Here is a 23057-nt window from a genome sequence, read left to right as displayed (position 1 = left end):
CCAGCCCTGGGGGTCAGGTGGTTAAGAGCAGCTCGGGTTCATTTCCTGGTCAGGGAACCACACCACCTGTCTGTCGGTTGTCATACTGTGGTGGCTACGTGACGGTGAAAGCTGTGCTACTGGTATTTTAAATACTGCACGGTGGACAGGTTTCAGCGGAGCTTCCAGACTAAGAGACTAGAGAGAAGGACCTGGCCACCCGCTTCGGAGAAAAGTGGCCATGCAAACCCTATGAATAGCAGCAGAACACCGTCTGATAGAGCCCCGAAGGTGAGAGCATGGTGCAAAAGGACTGGGCAGGTTCCGCTCTGCTGTCCACAGGATTGCTAGGCGTCAGGATCGACTTGATGGCACTAACATTTAAAAAAGGTATTTGGGGCTGGCCCGGTGGCGCAGTGGTTAAGTTGGCATGTTCCACTTCTCGGGGGCCCAGGGTTCGCCAGTTTGGATCCCGGGTGTGGATGTGGCACTGCTTGGAAAAAGCCATGCTGTGGCAGGCATCCCACGTATGAAGTAGAGGAAGATGGGCATGGATGTTAGCTCAGGGCCAGTCTTCCTCAGCAAAAAGAGGAGGATTGGCAGTAGTTAGCTCAGGGCTAATCTTCCTCAAAAAAAAAAAAAAAAAGGTTCTCAAGTTGTTCCTACCTTATAGGATTGTATGAATTCAGACAAAGGACACCTGTAAAGTGCCTGTCCCCAGGGCTAGCACCTGATACTGGGGTCAGCTGGCTCCCTGCTCGCAGCAGCCCCTGATGGGATTTGACCTCAGCCCCTTCCCGGGAGGTGCCTCCTCCTCCTGCTTCATCCCTGCGCCCCACACAGATGCTGGCCCAGCCCCTTGGCCCCGTGCACAGCGTGCCTCTGTCCTGGGCCTGCCCCGTGCGTGAGGTATTTACTGCTGGGTTGGCCCAGACTGTGACTTTCTGGGTGGTGGCCTGGCAGGAGCAGTCCACCAGCCACTTCCCAGGCAGATGAAGATGACCCCTGGCTTCTCTGGTGACTGGGTTGGGGCCTACTGAAGGCTCTCGGAGGACCCCCCCTTCTCTGCCACCTCAGTTCCTGCAGCTGCCGGGAGGTAAGTGAGGGGCAGGCAGGCGCCTCCTCCTGGCTCCAAAGAGTATGTATGGGGGGCATCTTTGTGTGCATTCCCTCTCTGGGCCTCTGTTTTCCTGTGCACACCCTGGCACCTTTGTCTCCTCGTGGGGGACCTGCCTACTTCCTCTTGGGGACAGATGGGGAGGCAGATGAGCCTCAGCCTGGAGGTTTCTTAAGGGGCTCCTCCTCCAGAAGGATCTTGGAGTCAGGCCAGGAACCTACACTCAAAGCTCATCTGGCCAGGTGAGGAAAGGATGTGGGTTCTTCTAGGTACCGGTGGGCACCCGTGGCCAGCCTGGCCACTCCAGCCTTTGCCTGTGAAGAGCCAGGCACGTCCCCGTTCCAGACCCAGTGCCCAGGTCTTGGAATGTGTGCTTGCAGCAGCCTCCGTACGCACGCAGGTCCTTGCCTGCTGGGAATCCTCCCTTCCAGCGGCCGCTCCCTCGGGCTCCTCTGCCCAGAGGGAGACAGGCTGGAGTCGCCAGGCCTGGCTCCCACCCCAGCTGTCTAGGACCCAATGGGGAGTCTTGGGCAAGTCCTGCCATTCTAGGGGTCTTGGTTTCAATCTCTAAACTGGGAGCCGGGGTGGCAGGTGAGGAGTTCTCTGAGGGCTCTCTCCAAGACCCTGTGGAAGGGAAAGATCCTGACAGTGTGACGATTGCTACAGGGTAAGAACAGGGGGGTGAGGGTGGGGGGGGGGTCACACCAGGTGCCTGCCCTGGGACAGGAAGGGCTGAAGCAGAGGCCATCTGCCCCAGACCACAGGGAGGGCCTGGTGGGGAGGATTTGCTCCAGGCCACCTGAGGGAGTGGCACCAGGATCAGCCGCAGCCACATCCTTGAAGGTGAAGGTGCCGGGTGTGGGTGTGGGGCAGGCCTGGGGCTCTGAGCAGACTGGCTTGTGGTTATTTAGCAGCCAGCGCTGGGGGAATCTCAGCTCGGGCCCCTGAGTACCCTCTCGGCCTCATTTTCTCCCTCTGGAAAGTGAGGTAACAGTAGTACCCATATCATAGGTTATTTTAAGGACTCGATGAGGTACGTTTGCAAAGTGCTTAGCACAGGAGAAAGCACTGGGCACACGGGAGCTGTTGTTTCTCATATCATTATTATTACTGACGTGGTGGTTACTGTTTTGGGCCCAGGAAAGGGAAGCCAGCCCTAAAGCAGGGCCTCCTGGAGTGAGCCTGGGCCTGGAGACACAGCAGGCCTGAGGGGGTACCTCCAGGTCCAGATTTGGACCCTGAGCTGGACTGTCACACCCTCCCTTTTTTTTTTTAAGTACATGCAATATTAGTTTCAGGCATATGACGTAGTGGTTCTGTACTTCCCTGTTTGCCGCACCCTCTTATTCCTGGAGGCCAGGTCGTTGACCTGGGGCAGGAAGAAGGGCTGGGGATAAGATGCCTCCACCCCTGGGGCATCCTCCAACTTGCTTAGTGACCTCGGGCAAGGGGCTCCCCTTCTCTGAGCCCCCAGAAGTGGAGTTAATCAGGCTTCCTGCCCGACTGCCCTGCCCCAGCTCAGTGGTTTCCGCCCTGCGCGGGGTCAGGCTCCTAGCAGGCCCAGGGGTGGGGCTGGGGCTGAGGCTCAGGAAGCAGATGGAGGTAGACACCAGAGGGGCAGGAAGCCTCCTCATCCACTTGTGGCCCTCCCCATTCCCTCCCAGTATCCCCCACTGCCTAGCGGGCTGTGTCTCTACAGCCTGGAGGCCAGACCCTGGGGGCCTGCTGCCTTTTGTTTTAATTAAAAACAAAGTGGTATTAACTTACCAAATCAGTCCAGTGCAAACAACCTGGAAGTTTATAAGCAAAAAATGAAGGCAGCACCCACCGCTCCGCCCCACATCCCCTCTCCAAGGGAAACTACCACCGGTAATCCCATGTGGATTCTTCCAGACAGGTTTTGTGTGTGTTTACAAACATAGAGGCATAGTTGTATTTAAGAAAGGAATCATGCTATATATGCAGCTCCTTTTTTTTATAAATTAAAAATAAGTGGTTTTGTTTGTTTGTTTGTTTTTGCTGAGGAAGATTCACCCTGAGCTAACATCTGTGCCAGTCTTCCTTATTTTGTATGTGGGTCGCTGCCACAGCGTGGCCACTGACGAGTGGTGTAGGTCCATGCCTGGGAACCAAACCTGGGCCGCCGAAGTGGAACACTCTGAACTCAAACACTAGGCCACAGGACTGGGCCCCCTTTTTCTTTTTTTTTTTTTTTTGGTGAGGAAGATTGGCCCTGAACTAACATCTTGTGCCAATCTTCCTCTTTGTGCTAAGGAAGATAGGCCCTGAGTTCACATCTGTGCCTATCTTCCTCTATTTTGTATGTGGGACGCTGCCACAGCCTGGCTTGATGAGCAGTGTGTAGGTCCGTGCCTGGGATCTGAACCTGTGAACCCCAGGCTGCCAAAGTGGAGCATGTGAACTTAATCACTACGCCACTGGGCCGGGCCCCAAAATAAGTTTTTAAATATAAAAACATTATGTGACCATTATCTTAAAATTTTTGGAAAATATAGTTAAGCTAAAAGTAAAGAAACAGCCCATCATCTCACCATTCTGGTAATAAACACTATTAACACTTTAATCACCATAACAAGCAAAAGATATCTCCTTACTTTCATCTGATTTATTTTTCCTCTTTTTTTCACTTTTCTTTTTAAATACTGTGATACACACAAATGACAGCATGCATCCTTCTTGTAAGTTAGAAGATATAATAATATAATGAACCTCTTGAACCTGTGTCGCACTTAAAGAGCAGACCATTACTTGACCAGCACAGCCCAGCATTCCTCTCCTTTCCTACGTCCCTGCATCCCCCACGGGGGGGAACTGTGTTCTTGACTGTTTTTTTTTTTTGAGGAAGATTAGCTCTGAGCTAACATCTGTTGCCAATCCTCCGCTTTTTGCTGAGGAAGCCTGGCCCTGAGCTCACATCCGTGCCCATCTTCCTCTACTTTATATGTGGGATGCCTACCACAGCATGGCGTGACAAGCGGTGCCATGTCCCCACCCAGGATCCAGGCCAGCGAACCCTGGGCCGCCGAGAAGGAGAATGTACACACTTAACCGCTGTGCCACCGGGTGGCCCCTGTTCTTGAGTTTTGCTTTTAAAACTTTAATCACTCTGATAGGCAAAAGCTATCTCCCATCCCCAGCTATGAGAGGTGATCTACCGGCCACTGTAGGCTTAAACAATGTATTGTATAGTTTCATTTGTCTTCCAAGACTTGTCTTTTTCACCCCTCATATCTCTGAGATCCATCCATATAATTGTAGCTCATTCATTTTTCCTTGCTATATAATATTCCATATGGTGACCAGACCAAAATATAAAAAAATTCCATTCTCCTGTGGATGGATAGATGGGCTGTTCCCAGTTTTGTATTGTTTCAAGCAATGCTGCTCTGAACTTTGTTGTGTACATGTGCAAGAATTTCTCCAGGGTATACACCCAGGAGTGGAATGCAAATTTTTACAGCATGTTTTCCAAAGTGATTATAGAGATGCAGTTCTCTAATTCTCTTTCTCCACTTAAATATCCTCCACTTAAACATCTCTTCCTGTCAGTGCATCTTGATCCGCATCGTGCATTTCCACAGGGCTGTGCATTTGTTTATTTAACCAGGCCGGTATCATGGCTACCTAAGTTATTTTTCACCATGGCATAAAATGATGCAATGAATACCCTGATACTTAGAAGTAACATAGCAATTTTAATCCTTACAACACACTTTGAGGTGGTGGTTCTATTTTCCAGAGGCAGGGGAAAGGTAAGTAATCGCACAGCTAGTAGATGGCAGAGCTGGACTTGAATCCAAAGGTGGATCCCTGAGTTCACCCAGGGTGACTACTGGGTACCGGGCTCTGAAGGCCCGGGGTAGGGGAGCCAGGGAGAAACTCAACAAGCGCAGGGTGCCCCGGGACTCAGTTTCCCCATCCCGGTCGTGGTGTCAGTAACGCGAGATAGAAGTGGGCCTGACCCAGAGGACTCCAGAAGTTGTTGTCAGTGTCGCTGTCCCTGTGGGCTGCCCAGAGGGGTCAGCGAGGCGCTCACGTGGCCCGGCCCGGGGTCGCCTGCCCCTCACCCTTCCCCCCCCCCCCCCCCCGGCGCCGCCCCTGGGCGGGGTCACCCGCGGCCCCTCGAGGCTCCGCCCGCTTCCCAGGCCCGAGCGGCGAGCGGCGGCGCTAGGACCCGGCGGCCGGGCTGCAGCGGGCCTGGGCGGCCGGAGGAGCGCGGACCCCGGCCCTCGGCTCCCGGCGCCATGTGAGGGGCTCGGGGGCCGCGGGGGCCGGCGCTCCCCGGGGGAGGTGAGCGGGCGCCGCGCGGGGCGGGCGGCGGGAGGGGGCGCTGCCTGCGCCGGGGGGAGGGGGGCCGTGGGGATAAGGATCGATGCGGGGGCCCCGGGGGCTCCCCTAGACCTACTCTCTCTTGGCAACCGCGCCCCGAGATCGCGGTCCCTGCGCCCAAGGGCTGTCGCGGGTTCGCGGGGCCTCCTGCCGCTGACTACCCCATTAGAGCTCGGGGTCCCTGCCACCCTCCTGCCTGCCATCTCTTCCTAGCTGGGGCTAGGGCTCCGGACCCCCCGGAGTGCGGGAGTTTGGGAGGGAACAGCAAAGGGGGGCGCAGAGGGTGAGTCTCCCCCCCAGGTGGATCCACGGGCTTGGCGCCCCCCATCTCGGAATTAGGAGTCCCCCTCCCCCTTTTCCCCGGAGCCTTCCTCCCACGCGGATCGTGGGGGCGTCCCGACCCTGCGGGAGGACTCCCCGGGTGGGGAGAGGCGAAGCCCGCACACAGAGGGCAGGGTGTGGCCCCCACCTCTAGCCTACGGACTCAGGCGTCCTGCGGGGCCCGCGCGGCCCGCGTCGGGGCTGAGTCCACGCTCCCGGCCCGGCGCTCCGGGCTGCCGCCTCCCCAGCCTGAGCAAGTCGCTTCCCAACAGGCCTGCGCCCGGGTGTGGTGCCGAGCCAGGTCCTGGGCGCACTGGGTGGCCCCTGGCCCGTTCCAGCCCTGGGCTGCTCTCTGTAAACAAGCAAGGGTCCCCAGCAGGCTCTGGGCTGCCCTGCAAGGCGCTTTGCCTTTCTGAACCTCGGTCTCCTTATCTGTGAAATGGGGAATCAGAGCCCTTATCATGCAGCGTTGCCAGGAGGATTCAGTGAGTGGGTGATGGGTAGCCCGGCTCCCTGCATGCGTTCCTTCGTGTTAGAGGGAAGTGGCTGGGCTGGGGGTCAGAGAAGGGGGGGAGTGTGTCACTGGCAAACTCGTGGTGAGGCTGGCCTTGAACGGTTGAACAATGGACAACCCCAAGACTAACAGCTGCTGGCACTGACCGAGCACTTGCAAGCCCTGTGCTTCCCTTGCCACATCTGCTCGAATCCTTGCAACAACGCTGTGAGTCACCTACTCTTATTATTCCCATTTCACAGATGAGGAAACTGAGGCTCAGAGAGGTCCCATGGCTTGCCCGAGGCCCCTCAGCCAGTAAGTGGTGGAACCGGGATACGCAGTCGCACTTGAGATGCTGTACTGACCATGGCCTTCTCAGAGCAGGATTGTGACAGGGATGACCAGGGGGATGGTGGTCCTGGCTGAGGGCACTGCTCAGGCAAAGGTGGGGAATGAGGGGGTGGGCCTGGGGACCGGCGTGCTCTAGTGTGTCTGGAGCATGGAGCATCCCTCAAGACAGGGGGAGCTCACCTCAGGGAGGCGGCTGGACCCCTGAGGGCCTGGAATGCCGGTAGTGTCAGGGCTGATGAGGCGACCCTGGGATTCTGGACTCCTGTCTTTTGCCCTGACGGGCTGTGAGTTCAAGGACAAGCCACTCTTCCCTTCTGATGAGCCTCAGTTTCCTGATCTGTACCGCGGGGACTGTCCCAGGGCCTTCCTGACCATTGGCCCGGGAGAAATCCGAAACCCGGCTTGGGAGGAGGGAGGGGGACTCCCGGGGAGAGGGGGCGGGCTTTGGTAGTGGGCGGAGTCAGGACGTGGCCAATCAGGAGCGGCGTGTTGGGGGGAGCCTCCTTCGGCGTGAGATTCTTTGGCTATTCCTGGTGGCAGTGTAGGGAGTAAACCGCGGCTGGGTCAGGGGGCGGAGATAGTGGCGGGAGCTGGGAGGCCCCTGGACGGGAGGACGGAGCTGGGGATCCTGAGGCCCCGGTTTCTCCCTCTGCACACTCTCCCTCCCTTAATGTCCTCTGTCCTTGAGTCTGCTGGAGGTGGCTGGACACGTACTTATTTCTTTTTGACAGGTGGGGAAATTGAGATCTGGAGAGGAGTGAGGTCCTGCGAGGATGGGGGGTCGGTTGGGGAGTGTGGAGCAGAGATGGGCTTGTCCCCTCACGGCCCGGGCCCAGCCTCCTCACCCACCCTTTGAGGGTGGGGCTGTGGCTGTAGCCACTTGACAGATGAGTCTGTGCCCTTAACCCCCAAGATCTTACTCGTTATTAATTAAGGAAGTCATTCAGCGGTGCTCCTGCACCCGTGTCCGTGGCTCTGGAGGCACAGCAGAGAATGTGAGTGAGGACGCGTGCCGGCTGCGTCCTCGGAGAGCTCTCAGCCTGGCGAGGGGGTGACCCGCAGGGGAAGTTCCCGGCGCCCCCAGGCTTGGAGGATGAGTGGGCGTGAGCAGGGTGCGGGAGGGCTGGGATTGCAGACAGAGAACATAGTTTATGCAAGACCTGGAAGGGTACAAGTACAGAGGAGTTTTGGGACCCACCAGGATGTTGCTTTTTTCTGAGGCCATGGGGACTAAGGCAAGGTTTAGAATAGGGGTGTGAATGAGGCTCCTGCGGGGTGGGGAGCAGGTCCCCCAGCAGAGGAGCTTTAGGCCTGCCAGCTGCCTGGGGAGCCAGGGTGTGAGGAGGCCCCTGCTCAGGGAGTAGAGTGGGAGAGAGCGGGGGGCAGGGAGGCAGGCAGGGCTCTGCCACCCCTTGACTGTGTGACCTCAGGCATCTTCCTGCCCTTTCTGGGCATCAGTGTCTCCATCTGCAAAATGGATACAGCCCTGAGCCCTGAAGTCATGGGTGGGTAGGAGAGTTGGCGCGGGTGGGGAGGGTGTAGCCTTTGACCAGCTGGACCTAGGGGAGGGCACCCAGGCCATAACCCTTTCTGTGGCTTGCAGGTGTGACCCCACGTCTCTGCCCCCTGGGCCACCTGCAGGACGCTGGCCCCTGCCCCTCAGCAGACACCAGAGAGAGATGAGTAGCAACAGAGTAAGTCTCCCTTCATTTCTTGTCCCCATCTCAGCCTCTTACCGCCGTCGGTGAAATGGGCTCCTTTGGACCTGCCTCAGATCCAGGCCACCATGAGGCTCTCTTCCCCCCCAAGACACAGCTGGTGCCTGGGAGGCCCTGGTTTGAGCCCTGCGGTGGCCACTGATCTCTGTGGCTTTGGGCAGGCTCCTGCCTTTCTCTGGGCCGAGGTCCAGCTCTGTCCTCCTGGCTTGACTGGTCCATCTGTGGTGAAGGTTTGCCCAAGAAGGTGACTGTGGAGTGCTGTGCAGGGGCTGGGGGTTAGGGAGGGGGAAGGGAAGGCTGGGGGAGGGGACAGTGGTCAGAGTCAAAGATGACAGAATGTTGTGAGTGTCACTCTGAGGGTGTCAGGATTCCCCACCATCCATTCATTCATGTTTCCCTGAGCACCTACTGTGTGCCTGGGCCTGCCCACCCCTTTCCTGGGATCCACTGCACCACAGCCTTGGCAGTGCCTGAGGGTTGGGATGGGGTGATGTGGGTGTATCAGTCTGGATCCAATTAGAAAAGAGAAACCACACATATAATTTGAACGGGAGAGTTTAATGTAAAGAATTATTAACTATAACTGGGCATCGGAGTGTTGAGGGATTGGAACTCTAAGGAACACAGGAATAGCAGGTGTAAGGAGCAGCCACCACCCCTGGGCTAAGATCCAGGCCTTGCTGGAGAGGGCACAGCTGTGGCCCACTGGATGGAGAGAACTCACTGGTGCTGTGCGGTGGGAGATGTCATAAATCCACCCTCCAGGCTACAGACAGGGCTCTTCACAGCAGGTGACTCCTAGGAGGCACGCCAAGCTCAATACAGAACTGCTCCATGGGGCGGACGCTTGTGGTCCAGCGGGTGTTGCAGGTAGTTGAGTGTGCTGCATGAGCTAAACCCTGGAGCAGTTGTGATCACAGCAGGAGCCAGAGGCACTCTGCTCTCAGACTCCCGAAGGCAGGTGCTGGCCACTGGGCACTGGGGCAGAGCAGGTGCTGGAGAAGCCATGTGCATTGTAGGAGCAAGTGCACCGGAACCAGGTGCAAAGTCGCCAGAACCAGGAAGCCAACGCCTTTCCTCCTGCACTGTCTCTCCAGCGCCCTCTACTGACAAAGCTTAATATGCAGTTAGATGACAAGGAAAGACGCGTAAAGGGCCCAGATCCATTTTCAGAGAGCAGGCAAAAAGGGTGAACTTGGAGGGGCTGGCCCAGTGGCACAGCAGTTAAGTTCACACATTCCACTTCGGCGGGCTGGGGTTCGCTGGTTCGGATCCTAGGTGCAGACCTAAGCACCGCTTGTCAAGCCATGCTGGGGCAGGCATCCCACGTATAAAGTAGAGGAAGATGGGCACGGATGTTAGCTCAGGGCCAATCTTCCTCAGCAAAAAGAGGAGGATTGGTGGCAGATGTTAGCTCAGGGCTAATCTTCCTTAAGAAAAGGGTTTAACTTGGAGCTGAGAAGCAACACATCGCTAACCAGCACAGGGGACTCCACATAAGGAGCCAGGACACCCAGGTGTCACCCAGCCTTGCTGACTCTGAGCAAATAAATGCCAGTGGACACTTTGGATATCACTTGCCTGCCCCGTCAGTGACGTGTTGGTGCACCGACTACCCAGGCAGCCCGATTCCAGACCAGCTCCACCCCCTCTAGGTTTAAATGAATGATAAACATTTATGGAGATTTACTGTTTGGGGAAGACCTGGACTCTCTTGTTTGAATGACCCACCCGTCTCTAAGCATCCTTCCAGCTGCAGCCAGAGAGGAGAAGGTGCTGGGAGCTGGGATGCTGTGGGGAGCAAGGCTGACTGGGTCCCAGTCCTGAGAGCTCACAGTCTGATTGGGGGCCGGGGGTGGTTTGAATGCAGTGTGATAAGGGTGCTCAGGGGGCTGGAGGAGGCCTTGCTGGAGGAGGCGGTGCCGAACTGGTCTGGAATGAAGAGCAGGAGTTAGCTGGGTGTGAGAGGCAGGAGGGAGGGGCAGTGCCGCGCCTGCAGGTGGCCGGCCCTCACCAGCCTCTCCCCTCTCCAGGAGCAGCGGTCAGCAGTGTTCGTGATCCTCTTTGCCCTCATCACCATCCTCATCCTCTACAGCTCCAACAGTGCCAATGAGGTCTTCCACTATGGCTCCCTGCGGGGCCGCACCCGCCGGCCCATCGACTTTAAGAAGTGGAGCATCACCGAAGGCTATGTCCCCCTTCTTGGCAACAAGGTAGGGCGGCCACTTTGGGGAGCTCCCTGGGAGCCACCTGGTGACTAGTCTTCCCCCTTGCCCAACCCTCTGCCCCCTCCTCCTCCTTCTCTCCACTCTCTCCGTCCACGCTAACGGAAAGGGTGGACTCTGGGAGTCCAGTGCCTTCAGCCCCTTGTTTGCCGTGTGACCTTGGACAAGTGCCCTGCCCCTCGCTGGGCCTCAGTCCTCTCCAAGGCCCCACCTTTAGTGCTGATATCGTCCATCTCCTGAGTCAGAATCCCTTTGGAAAGGTGTGCCTGGTTTTCACTGACCTCTCTCTCTGCTGGAGAGTCCACACAGAGTTGGGGAGCAGGACACTGGCGTACTTGACAACACAAAAACAGTAATATTAGTGACTGCCGTTTGTCAAGTGTCTGCTGTGTGCTGGGCACTGTGATCAGCACTAATCCTCAGACCAACCCTGTGAGGTCAGCACTGTTATCTCCCTTGAAGAGATGGGGAAACCGAGGCTCAGAGAGATGAAGTCACTCGTCCAAGGCGACACAGCAAGGGAGGGGAAGAGCAGAGTATTGCCCTACCCTTGGTGAGTTGCAGCTGTGTAGACAGGCCAAAAGTCATTCCTGGGGCTTCTGTTTGCCTTGGGTTGCCACAAAACTCAGATTGTCTTTCTGGAGTTCACCCAGAGAGAAAATTATTGGCATGGACTCCATCTTCCAGGAGGAGGAGGTCTCCCCGAGGCCCTGCCTCCCTCTCTCTCCTCCCTCACTAACCCTTCTACGTCTCTGAAGGTCTTAGCATACACAGTGTGTAGAGCCTGGGGCTCTGGACACACCCTCGCTGGGAAAGGACCCATTGGCAGGTGTTCAGAGACAGAGCAACACCCAACTGAGACTTTCTCTACCCTAAGAACCCTTGAAAGAAATGAAAAAGGTGGAACGGGGGAGAAAGTGGAGCAGCGTGAGTGTGGGGCATGCAGAAGGGATGGGGCGGAGCTTGGCTTGTAGCCTTTTGCAGCCTGATGGGGAGGCCAGGAAACTGGAGCTCCGCAGAACTGGAAAGGCCATCAGTTGGGGTACATGGGACAGGTTGCTGCATCTTAAGAGTAGGTTGCTTTGCTCAGGGAAGGCTGCCTGCAGGAGGTGGCACCTGAGCTTAGCCTTGAAGAGTGAACAGGAATTCCATGAGCAGAAAATAGGCCCCAGAGAACATGTGGCTCCAACTGGCTCATTTCCTCAGTGGGGAAACAGAGGCACAGGGCAGCCTCCACAACCTTTCCTTACTGACAAGGTGGTTTCTTGTTTGTGAGTGACACAGAAATGTCATGGGTGCACTGGGGAGGATGTCCTCTTTGAGAGTTGAGGTCCCTCCTCTTTGGGGAGCTAGGCTGAGGCTGGGGCTCTGTGGTCCTACAGAGCTGGGTTCAAATCCGGGTCCTGTCCTCCTCTGCTGTGTGACCTTGGGCACATCCTGTATGACTGTCCTGTTCCCCGCTCCTTACCTCTGCCCCAGCAGAGCGGCCTTCTTTGGCTTCTCAGCACGCCAGGGTCATTCCCACTTTGGAGCCTCTGGGCTTGCTGTGCCTCCTGCCTCAAATGCTTTCCCTCTGAAGTTACTTTTCCTCCTCAGGTCTCAGCTGGGAGAGGCCTCCCCAGACAACCTTTCTAGAGGAGCCCCTGTTCCTGTCACTCTTCATCCTCTGCCCCTATTTTATTTTCTTCCTAGCACGTTTTACTTACCACCTGGCATTTTTTTTTTTAAAGATTTTATTTTTTCCTTTTTCTCCCCTGGTACATAGTTGTATATTCTTCGTTGTGGGTCCTTCTAGTTGTGGCATGTGGGACGCTGCCTCAGCGTGGTTTGATGAGCAGTGCCATGTCCGCGCCCAGGATTCGAACCAACAAAACACTGGGCCGCCTGTAGCGGAGTGTGCGAACTTAACCACTCAGCCACGGGGCCGGCCCCACCACCTGGCATTTTTTAATGTTTTACTTGCTCACTGTGTGTCTCCCCGACCGGGAGCTTCTTGAAGGCAGGAGCAGGACCTCTTGCTCATTGCCCTGTCCCCAGGACTGGGTCACTAGCCAGCTTGCTGTAAATATTTGTTGGATGTTGAGTGAATGGGCTTCTGTCTCCCTGTCTTTAAAATGGGTAATAATTCCTGTCTCCTGGAGGCCTGGATGTATGGAGCATAGGGCCTGGCTCCAAGTGGTCATGACAGTGTTGACTTTTCTTGCCCCCTCAGACGCTGCCCTCCCGGTGCCGCCAGTGTGTGATTGTCACCAGCTCCAGCCACCTGCTGGGCACCAAGCTGGGCCCTGAGATCGAGCGGGCTGAGTGCACAATCCGCATGAACGATGCCCCCACCACGGGCTACTCAGCCGATGTGGGCAACAAGACCACCTTCCGCGTGGTGGCCCATTCCAGCGTGTTCCGTGTGCTGCGAAGGCCTCAGGAGTTCGTCAACCGGACCCCCGAAACCGTGTTCATCTTCTGGGGCCCCCCGGACAGGATGCGGAAGCCCCAGGGCAGCCTCGTGCGTGTCATCCAGCGAGCAGGCCTGGCGTTCCCCAACCTGGAGGCCTATGCCGTCTCTCCCAGCCGCATGCGCCAATTTGACGACCTCTTCCGGGGTGAGACGGGCAAGGACAGGTACCAGCCTCCTGCCTGCCTCCTCTGGCCAGCCCTGTGCTCCCTTCAGCATGCTCCTTCCAGTGGGCCTGTTGCTTCCAGCATACACTGCTCTGAGGGTGTGGTCACTTCTTGCCACCCGCTGGTCAGGTTTCCTGGGGGAGTTCTTTTCATATCCATCTCTTAGCATGAGTCATTTCCAACAGCTCTGTATGGCTTGTCTCCCCAGGAGGGTTTCCTCCAAGCATACATTGCTCTGAAGGCACAAAGGCTCCCAGCATGCTCTGCTCTAAGCATCTTTCTAGGAGATGCTAGAAAGATCTAGCATCACTCCTAGCATCTTTCTAGCAGAACTCCCCATAGCATGCCTCATGAAAGGTCTTGACTTGTTTCCGCACGTCTTGTTTTAAGCACACAGTTGCTCTCAGCATGCTCTATTCTAAGGATACATCATTCCCAGCATGCCTTGCTCTGACTCATCTCCCTAGAAAAGCTAGGCCAGTGCTGTCCGATATAAATATAATGTGAGCCCCAAATGTAATTTAAATTTTTATAATAGCCACATTAAAAAAGTAAAAAGGGGGGCCAGCCCAGTCGCACGGCGGTTAAGTGTGCACGTTCTGCTTTGGTGGCCCAGGGTTCGTCGGTTCGGATCCCAGGTGCGGACATGGCACCGCTTGGCAAGCCATGCTGTGGTAGGCATCCCACATTTAAAGTAGAGGAAGAAGGGCACAGATGTGAGCTCAGGGCCAGTTTTCCTCAGCAAGAAGAGGAGGATTGGCAGCAGATGTTAGCTCAGGTCTAATCTTCCTCAAAAAAAAAAAAAAGTAAAAAGAAATAAGGTAAAATTAATTTTAATATATTTCATTAACCCAGTATGTCCAACATATAGATCCTGTACATATTTGATTTGATTTATACCTAAATATTTAAAAATTTTTGGAGCTATTGTAAATGGTATTTAACACATTTTTTGGGGGGTTCCCAATTATTCATTGCTAGTATATAGAAATATGATTGACTTTTGTGTGTTGACCTTATATCCTGTAATCTTGCTAAACTTACTTATTGGTGCTAGGAGATTTTTGTAGATTCTTTGGGATTTTCTGTCCAGATGATCATGTTGTAAGGACATGCAAATAAGGGCAGTTTTATTTCTTCCTTTCCAATTTGTAAGCCTCTTATTTCTTTTTCTTGCCTTATTGCACTGGCTGGGACTTTCAATACAACGTTGAATTGTATTGGAAGTGGTGAGAGTAGACGTCCTTGCCTTGGTTCCAGTCTTTTGGGAAAGCATTCAGTCTTTCATCCTTGAATACGATGTTAGCTGTAGGTTTATGTAGCTGCTCCTTATCAGGTTGAGAAAGTTCCCTTCTCTTACTAGTTTGCTAGCAGTTTTTATCATTACTAGATATTGAATTTTATCAAATGTCTTTCTGTATCAATTGATATCATGTGGTTTGTCTTAAGACTGTTGATATGGTGGATTATATTGATTGATTCTTGAATGTTGAATCAGCCTTCATTTCTGGAATTACCTCTGCTTGGTTGTGGTGTATCATTCTTTTTATATATGGCTGGATATGATCTGTTAATATTTTGTTGAGATTTTTGCATCTGTGTTCATGAGAGCTATTGGTCTGTAGTTTATTTTGTGTTGTCTTTGCCTGGTTTTGGTATCGGGGTAATGCTGGCCTCAGAAAATGAATTGGGAAATGGTTCTTCTATTTTCTAGAAGAGATTGTAAAGAATTGGTGTTATTTCTTCTTTAAATGTTTGGTAGAATTCACCAGTGAAACTATTTGGGCCTGCAGTGTTCTTTCTCAGAAGGTTTTAAACTTTGAATTCAATTTCTTTAATAGTTATAGGTTATCTGTTATCATCTTGGGTAGTTTTGGTAGTTTGTAGTTTTTAAGAAATTGGCCCCTTTCATCTAAGTTGTCAAATTCACGTATGTAGTTTTTTATGGTTTTCTTATTATTCTTTTAATGTCTACAAGGTCTGTGATAGTATCCTCTCTTTTATTATTTTTTTTTTTAAGATTTTATTTTTCCTTTTTCTCCCCAAAGCCCCCTGGTACACGGTTGTATATTTTTAGTTGTGAGTCCTTCTAGTTGTGGCATGTGGGACGCCGCCTCAGCATGGCCTGATGAGCGGTGCCATGTCCGTGCCCAGGATCCGAACCAGTGAAACCCTGGGCCACTGAAGCAGAGCGTGCGAACTCAACCACTCGGCCACGGGGCCAGGCCCTCTTTTATTCTTGATATTGGTAACTTGTGTCTTTTCTCACTTCTTTGTCAACCTTATGAGACGTTTATTCTCTTTTAAACTTTCCAAAGAACCACCTTCAATCAAATATATCCGAAATATTTTCAGTTCCACATGTAATCAGTATCAAAAATGATCAGTGGCATAGTCTACGTTCTTTTCTTCATACTCTCTAAGAAGTCCAGTGTGTATTTGACAGATGGCACGTCTCAATTGCTTATCAAGTGCTCCCACGCCCACATGTGGCTAGTGGGTGCTGTAGAGGGAAGTGCAGCTCTACGTTCTCGGCTAGAACTTCCTTCCATGCCTTTCATACTTCCTGGCTACTTCTGAACCTGTAGTCACTCCCAGCATGACCTTCTCTAATTAGTCTCCCCTTAAGAGTTTGCTCCTAGCGTGGGCACAGCTGTTTCCAGCATGCTCTGTGGTTATGGTCACTCCCAGCCTGCCCAAGTGTGACCAGTCCCTCCAGGAGTTTATCCCCAGCATGCCCCGTTCCTCTTTCTCTCAAAGGAACTCTCTCCACGCCCTTCAGCTCTGCCCAGACAGGCCCTCTGCCAGCATGCTGGTGCTGCCACCGCTGGGCTGGGCTGGGGGTACTGCAGTAGGGGAAGAGCCCCAACGGGTGAGTGGGAGGAGTTCTGGGAAACTCTGTGGGGTTGACCATTCCTCCCTGCCTGCCCCTTCATCATGACCCCTCTCTGCCCCCAGGGAGAAGTCCCATTCGTGGCTGAGCACAGGCTGGTTCACCATGGTGATTGCGGTGGAGTTGTGTGACCACGTGCACGTCTATGGCATGATCCCCCCTGACTACTGCAGGTGAGCCCCGCCCAGGACAATGCCCAGTCGCTGGCCGCACGGTGGAGCTGGGGGCCTGGAAACCTTGGCCAGAGTGCCTTTGAGGTCCTCTGTTTCATGGGATTCGCACTGCTCTGCAGGGAGCTAGGCTCCTTGGAGCTACCGCAGGGTCCCCCACCCCAAGCTCAGAGGGGTCCAGAGTTTGTAGATTAATAATAGCTGTGATTATTGTCGCTCTATGAAAAGCCCACGAGGTGACGGCAGTTTTTTACTGAGTGCTGACCATGGACCAAGCATGGCTATGTTCATTATCTTATTTACTCTTCACAGGGACCCTAAGGGGGGTGGGGTACGTTATTCTCCCCATTTCATAGATGAGAAAAACTGAGGAGGATGTTTTGTGAGTGACCTGAGGTCCCACAAACAGTAAGGGGCCAGGCCCAGGCTCCAGGGCCCACAGTCCTTACCACTCCCGTACCCTGCCACCCTCTTGGGGAAAGGAAAAGGTTCCACTGCGTTAGGGGAAAAAAAAAAAGTTCGATGGTCACAAACCTAGTCCACCCTACACCCAGTTTACAGATGGGGAAACTGAGGCCCAGGGCGGGGCAGGGATTTCCCCCACTGGGGTCCTACAGCAGGTCAGGAGCTGGAAAAGGCAAGGCCCTCTCGGGAGCCCACCCTGCCCTTACGGCCCCGTCCGCTCTGCCCAGCCAGGGGTCCCGCGCGCAGCGCATGCCCTACCACTACTACGAGCCCAAGGGCCCGGACGAGTGCGTCACCTACATCCAGAATGAGCACAGCCGGAAGGGCAACCACCACCGCTTCATCACCGAGAAGAGGGTCTTCTCGTCCTGGGCCCAGCTGTACGGAATCACCTTCTCCCACCCCTCCTGGACCTAGGCTGCCTGCCGGGGGTGGGGCGGGGGGCGTCCCTCGCCAAGGGCACGGGAGGAGCGGTGCTCCGCCCAGCCGCCGGACCAAGGACCAGCTCCCGGCCAATCGAGGCTGGCCCGCGTGTCTCCCGGCCAATCGAGGCCTTGAAGAGGATGTATCCTCCCGCTAGTCAGGGCTTGTGGGTATTTCTTGGCCAATCAGGGATTTGGGCTTCGGTGTGGTTAATCAGGGGTGTCAAGGGTATTTCTTGTCCAGTCAGGGTCTGAGCAGTCAATCAGGGTATTTCTGCGTAATCTGAGGCTAAGAACGTGTTCTTTCCCATGAGGTCTTGGTTCAGAGCCCCAGGATGGACCTCAAATCACTTCCTATTGGTTGGGACAATGGCGTCCTGTCCCAAGGAGTTGGGAGCTTTGCGTTGCCCCCTCACTCGCCAGAGCCAGGAAGAGAGCTTGTGTGAGGGTGGGAGCTGTCTGAAGGCCGGCCCATGGCATTTGTGGGGTTGTCTGTGTTGGGGGGCATCCCAGAGGTGAGAGGCCAGCGTCTGGATCTTGGGTCTGCCCAGAGTGGCCTTGAACAAACCTCTTGCCCCCTCTCTGGGCACCGTTCTGCCTGTGTCAGGTTCTAACGTGGAGTCTGTGACCCCCTGCCACCTCCCCCAACGACCGCCTCGAGCCTGTCCTCCCTAAGGCTGGACACCTCCAATCACCACCCTTGCTGGGGGGCTCAGCTCCCTGGGGGTCTGGGGTTCCCTTCTCCACCGCCTCTTGGAAAGTAGATGGTGTTTTTGCGCAAACTCCCCCAGGGTTTGGGGGACTCTGATAGGAAAGGGACAAACCTTCAGCTCTTCTCTCAGCCCCTCTGCCCAGCTGCTATTAGCTTGGCTCTTAAAGAGCCAGGCTCTCTTTTCTGCCATCTGACTGTGAGGCTTTCCACTTGTTAGAGGAGCCTTTGGGGCTGAGAAAGGGGGATCCCAGCCAAACTGGGGTTTCATGCAGCCCCTTTGTCCGCAGCTGCTGGAGTTATCCAAGGGTCTTCCCCACCTGGGTCTGGGAAGGCTCTAGGGGGCCAGGAACTCTGTCACCTGGGTTCTGGCTTCTACATCAGGCACTTTATTGCTGGGCCTCAGTGGGGTGGGTTTACCCCCTGGTCTTCCAGAGCCTGGAAGGGAAGGCTGGAGGGCTTCCTGGAGGAGGCTGTGGAGTGAGAGGGGTCAGGTGGAGGAGGAGGAGGCCAGCAGCGAGCCATTGCACACTGGGGTGGTGGGGTGGGGGCCGGCAGCTACTCCAGACTTGGTTTTGTAATGATTTGTACAGGAATAAATGCACCTAAACTCCCGCTTCGTCTCCTGCATCTTCCGGATCGAGCTTGGCTCTCTCTGGCCCAAGGCTGCGGGCCTCCCCGGACAGTGCCCCACTCTCCCAGCTGGGAGCTCACACACAAGCAGACGGCCAGCTTTTTCAGACGGACACTGGCTCGTGCACTTTGCAGTTTGGATGGCGACCTGGCCGCTCAGGGGGCTGGGGGAGTGTGGGGTTCTGGAGCCAAGGCCACCTGGCTTTTCCAGTCCTGCCTCCCCCCTGCCTGTGTGACCTTGGGCAAGTCACCTCACCTCTCTGAGCCCCAGTTCCCTCACGGGTGAGATGAGACCAGACACTGCTCTCGAGCTCAGTTCTAGGGAGGGGAGGGGCCCCCACCACCGGTTCTGTCCCAGTCAGGCCACTGAGTGATAAGGACTATGATGACAAGAACAGGGCTCTGTGAGAGGAAGTTCTGAGGAGGTGACGTTCTTCCTGAAGCCTGAAGGACAAGGAAGAGCCCTGCAGAGATTTAGGGGAGGGAAATGACATCCCTGTCATAGAAGGCAACTGGGGGGACTAGAGGGAGGAGGGACAGGGCAGGTGCGGGGTCCATGGTTGGCTCTGGGGCCTGGCGCCCTGGGGGCAGGGAGCCAAAATTTCCTGCAGGGCCCAGCGGGAGGGAGTTGGGCACGGCCACAGCCCTGGGGGGGGGTTGCGATGAGCCGTGGACCCCGAATTGCTGCCACCAACCTCTCAGCAAAAGGGCTTGTTGACTCCGTGTTGGCAGGAAGAAGGGGTCAGTGACTCTGGGAGATTACAACCCGTTTAGGCAGATAAGATGCCCTTGGGAGTGGTCTAACAAAGGGTGACTGTGTGAGACAAGGGCAGGCGGGCGGTCTGCTGGGGACGGGGAAAGAGAGCTCTCCCGGGCACTGGGCCAGCGGGGATGGTGGGCCCCGGCGCCAAGAGGGGAGAATGGCACCCCGCATTTGTCTCTCACTTCCCGTATACATTCACGCAAATGGGTAGGCACGTGCCAGGCGCTGTATCAGGTGCAGTGGAGGAGGGAGGGAATGTCAGGTGGGAAGAATGGCCCCAACGAAATCCTAGTGGTGGCAGCAGGCAGCGAGGCTGCGGCAGGAGGGAGCAATGGGAGGTGAAACCACTTTGGGGCAGATGGCAAAAGGCCACGAGTGGCAGCCCGAGGCGGGGCAAAGCCTCGGTCCTTCTTGCTTGGAGAGGTCGTCCTTGCTCGGACAGCCACAGGACAGGCAGGAGGCTGGGGGGGTTGCAGGGCCCAGGGCCCAGGCTGACCAGACACAGTAACGGTGGTGGTGGTACGCATGTTGGAGGGACAGGGACTCCTTGCAAAGTCATTATGTGGGCAGCCCAAGGCCCTGCATGGGAATGGGGATATGAGAATAGGGCACCCTTCCAGCCCCATGCAAAGGCTTCTGGGACTCCGGGCCAGGCAGAGGTTTCTAGGTAGAATTTTTCCCACAATGCCATGGCTCTTCTGCCCATGGGTGGGCATGAAGGGAGGTGCAGTAGGAGGGTGTCAAGAGGGGTCAGTTCCTGGGGGTGGACTCTGGGAAATTTCAGTTTAGTATCAGGAGGTGGGACTTTGGTGGAGGACACTGAGGGCAGGAGGCCTGGGGCCTAGTCCTTAACTCCACAAACTCTCACCGCCTCAGATGGGACCCAGTGGAGACTGGTCCACTCATAGCCAAAGTTATCTTCCTGAAGCCACATCATCACAGTCCTCTTTGCTCTGAAACCTTCACTGGCTCCTCACTGTGGCCAGGATCAAACCCATCTCCTCGTTTGGGGTTCAGGGCCCCCCCGAATCCCTGCGTATACCTCTTTGGGGGTGGGAGCAGCGGCTGCAAACCCTGTGTGTGCTTCCCGAAGCAGCCACTCCAGCTGTGCCCTGCGATGCTCCCCCGCCAGCCCTGCCCGCTGACATGTGGATCCAGCTGTGAACCACGCAGTGAGGCCACCCCAGATGCATCCCCCATGCTGGCTCGTTTTCAAGTCTCAGAATTCTTTCTTTAACCAAAGTATTTTTTAAACGTTTTAGAAAATTAGTTTCACTTTATATTCTTATGTTTTCAGATGTTTTCTATGGTATAGAATAATATAAGCCGTACAAATGATAGAGGATAGAAAGCACGGGCATTGCCCAGTCCTATTCCTTGTTAACAGTCTAGAGTATAGGCTTCCAGATTTTTCCGCCATGCAGTTTTTTCTTTCCCTGTCTCCCTTCCCTCCTTTCTTCTTTCCTCCCTCCCTCCCTTCCGCTCTTCCTCCCTCCCTCCTTTGGGTTATAGCTGAGAAGAAAAATCCTGAAACTTTAATATTCCAGCATTGGTGAGAAAAATCCATAGTTTGTATGCAAAGAAAACAATTCAAACAGATACTTGAAAGCAGACATTTGGTTGATTGAAAAGCCAGTTAAACTTCCAACTTTCTCAAATAGAATTACAAAAAGGTAGAATTGTGTTTTTCACAGAGACTTAAATATGGTTAAGACTCAGATACAGAATAATACAGGTACTTATAATAGTTTCTTTTTCAGTTTTTTAAGATTAAAAATTTTTTTATTGTAAAAAAGAAATACATAAGATTTACCCCTTAACTATTTTTTTTTTAAAGATTGTATTTTTTTCCTTTTTCTCCCCAAAGCCCCCCAGTACATAGTTGTATATTCTTCGTTGTGGGTCCTTCTAGTTGTGGCATGTGGGACGCTGCCTCAGCGTGGTTCGATGAGCAGTGCCATGTCCGCGCCCAGGATTCGAACCAACGAAACACTGGGCCACTTGCAGTGGAGCGCGCGAACTTAACCACTTGGCCACGGGGCCAGCCCCTCCCCCTTAACTATGTTTAAGTGTAGAGTTCAGCAGTGTTATTAACTGCATTTACATTGTTGTGAAACAGATCTCACCTTGAAAATCTATATCCACTAACAACTCTGAATTTCCCCTTCCCCCAGCCCCTGGAAACCACAATTCCACTTTCTGTCTCTATGAATTTGACTATTTTAGATACTTCATATACGTGGAATCATACAATATTGTCTTTTTGTGACTGGCTTATTTCACTTAGCATAATGTCCTCAAGGTTCATCTGTGTTAAAATTGCTTTATGTGTAAAATAATAGATGCTTGTTGTATTGAAAAAGGAAAAGAGCACAGGGAAGGGTCTTTGGGTGGGAAATGGAAGCCAACCCCCCCCCCCACCCCGATCCTGTGCACGCACTTGCCCTCAATTCTGCTTCATTCCATCAACTTTGATACCATTGATCTGATTATAAGAGAACATGATTTCAGATGTGTGAAAATGCAAAAAAAAAAAAAAAAAATCTAGGACTAGAATTACACACACACACCCCCCTGAACATTTAGAATAATTTTCACAAAGGCGGGATAAGTCCAGCCTTGCCTGTTTCTCTTGAACCACCATCTGCGAGGACCTCTGACTTCCTTTCTCGTTCTGACCCTAAGGCAGAGTCACCGTGTCCCTACCCTGCCTGGCCGTGTCACTGTCCCTCCTATCAGTCAATCCCCACTGGCACTAGAGAACCATCCTGTACACATTTCGTGCCCACGCGTGGGATTCCTAACAGCAGAAGGGCCCATTTAAAATTCTGATGGACATCGATTTGCTTTCCACAAACGTTGTGCCAACACACACAGCCACCCACAGCTTTTGAGAGGGGCTGTCAAACAACTTCTGAGGCAGAGCCTCTGACCCAGCGCCCACCCCCTCACAAATGGGGAAACTAAGGTCCCAGGAAGTAAAGACCTTCTCTCATGTCACAGGTGGCAGAGCTGGGACTAGACCCAGGCATCCTGGTGTCCTGGCTGCTGTAGTTGCTAAGGAACCACCCACCTAAGGTGGTCTCAGTTTCCTGGCAGTCTCACTCTCTTGTTCAGACACTTTACATGGCTCCTTAGTGCCTGCAAGACAAATTCTCAATTCAACCCACCCCACCATCCGGGGCTGCTGCCTTCAAGGTTGTGATGTGGTCTGGCCGTCAAGTTCCGAAGCTGCATGGTCCTGGTCTCTGGTATGTGCTCATCTCCATGGATAAACACATCACTTTCTACCTGGGAACCTCACTTTCCTCCATGTTTAAGGAGTCACAGACATGGCACGCAGGGAGTGCTCATTTATGGAAGCTGGGTTTTTTTTCTTATCAGGATTATCTGTTCCCTATCTGGGTACCCACAGCATCCTGAATGTCCCAGTTCTCGCACTCCCTTCATTGGGAGCTGCCTGGCAGCTCCATAGGGCAGGGCTGGTTTTTTATAACCTTCTACACAACCCCCAGCTGGGAGATGGGTAGGTGGTGGGTGGTCTTTGGGGTCCTGGGGAGTTTCAGTTCCAGAGAAGTCCTCAGGGCCCCTTCCAACAGGGGAGAAGGAGTTCCAGGTGGGTCTTGGCCCTGGGGCCTCTGGGCAGGATCTGAGGAGGGGCTGGGAGAATGGCGGGGCCAGCAAAGCCCCCGGAATCCTTGCCTCAGTCCCCTCCCTCCCTGGTTCTGGCGGCTCTCTGCCGCCAAATTTGCTGTGGGATTTTGTGCAAAGAACCTCTCCTCTCTGGGCCTCAGTTTCCCCACCCGTCATACGGGAAGCCTGGTCC

General features: G+C 54.3%; 1 protein-coding gene across 4 annotated transcripts; it reads left to right on the top strand.

The window, feature by feature from the left end:
- Nucleotides 1-952: 952 nt before the first annotated feature.
- Nucleotides 953-17142, top strand: ST6GALNAC6 (ST6 N-acetylgalactosaminide alpha-2,6-sialyltransferase 6). Of its 4 annotated transcripts, XM_046672782.1 has the most exons (7): nt 5266-5407; nt 6524-6578; nt 8218-8308; nt 10366-10545; nt 12770-13176; nt 16135-16242; nt 16932-17142. In XM_046672782.1, the coding sequence occupies exons 2-7, from the start codon at nt 6553-6555 to the stop codon at nt 17119-17121; spliced, it is 1002 nt and encodes a 333-aa protein (XP_046528738.1). In that variant the 5' UTR covers nt 5266-5407; nt 6524-6552; the 3' UTR covers nt 17122-17142. The 4 variants fall into 4 exon arrangements, with proteins under 4 accessions (XP_046528767.1, XP_046528748.1, XP_046528738.1 ...); XM_046672811.1 differs by lacking the exons at nt 5266-5407; nt 6524-6578 and adding an exon at nt 953-1075; XM_046672792.1 differs by lacking the exon at nt 6524-6578 and having other exon boundaries at nt 5257-5407.
- The last annotated feature ends 5915 nt before the right edge of the window (nt 17143-23057 follow it).

Source organism: Equus quagga, chromosome 1, assembly GCF_021613505.1.
Source record: "Equus quagga isolate Etosha38 chromosome 1, UCLA_HA_Equagga_1.0, whole genome shotgun sequence".
Lineage (NCBI taxonomy): Eukaryota > Metazoa > Chordata > Mammalia > Perissodactyla > Equidae > Equus > Equus quagga.
Note: the sequence above shows the minus strand (reverse complement) of the source record. Positions and strands in the feature narration are given on the sequence as shown.

Coding starts and splice junctions, on each gene's coding strand:
- ST6GALNAC6 (XM_046672782.1), top strand. CDS start 6,553: ATGGCTTGCCCGAGGCCCCTCAGCCA. Junction 8,309..10,365: donor GAGAGATGAGTAGCAACAGA/GTAAGTCTCCCT, acceptor TCCCCTCTCCAG/GAGCAGCGGTCAGCAGTGTT. Junction 16,243..16,931: donor ATCCCCCCTGACTACTGCAG/GTGAGCCCCGCC, acceptor CGCTCTGCCCAG/CCAGGGGTCCCGCGCGCAGC.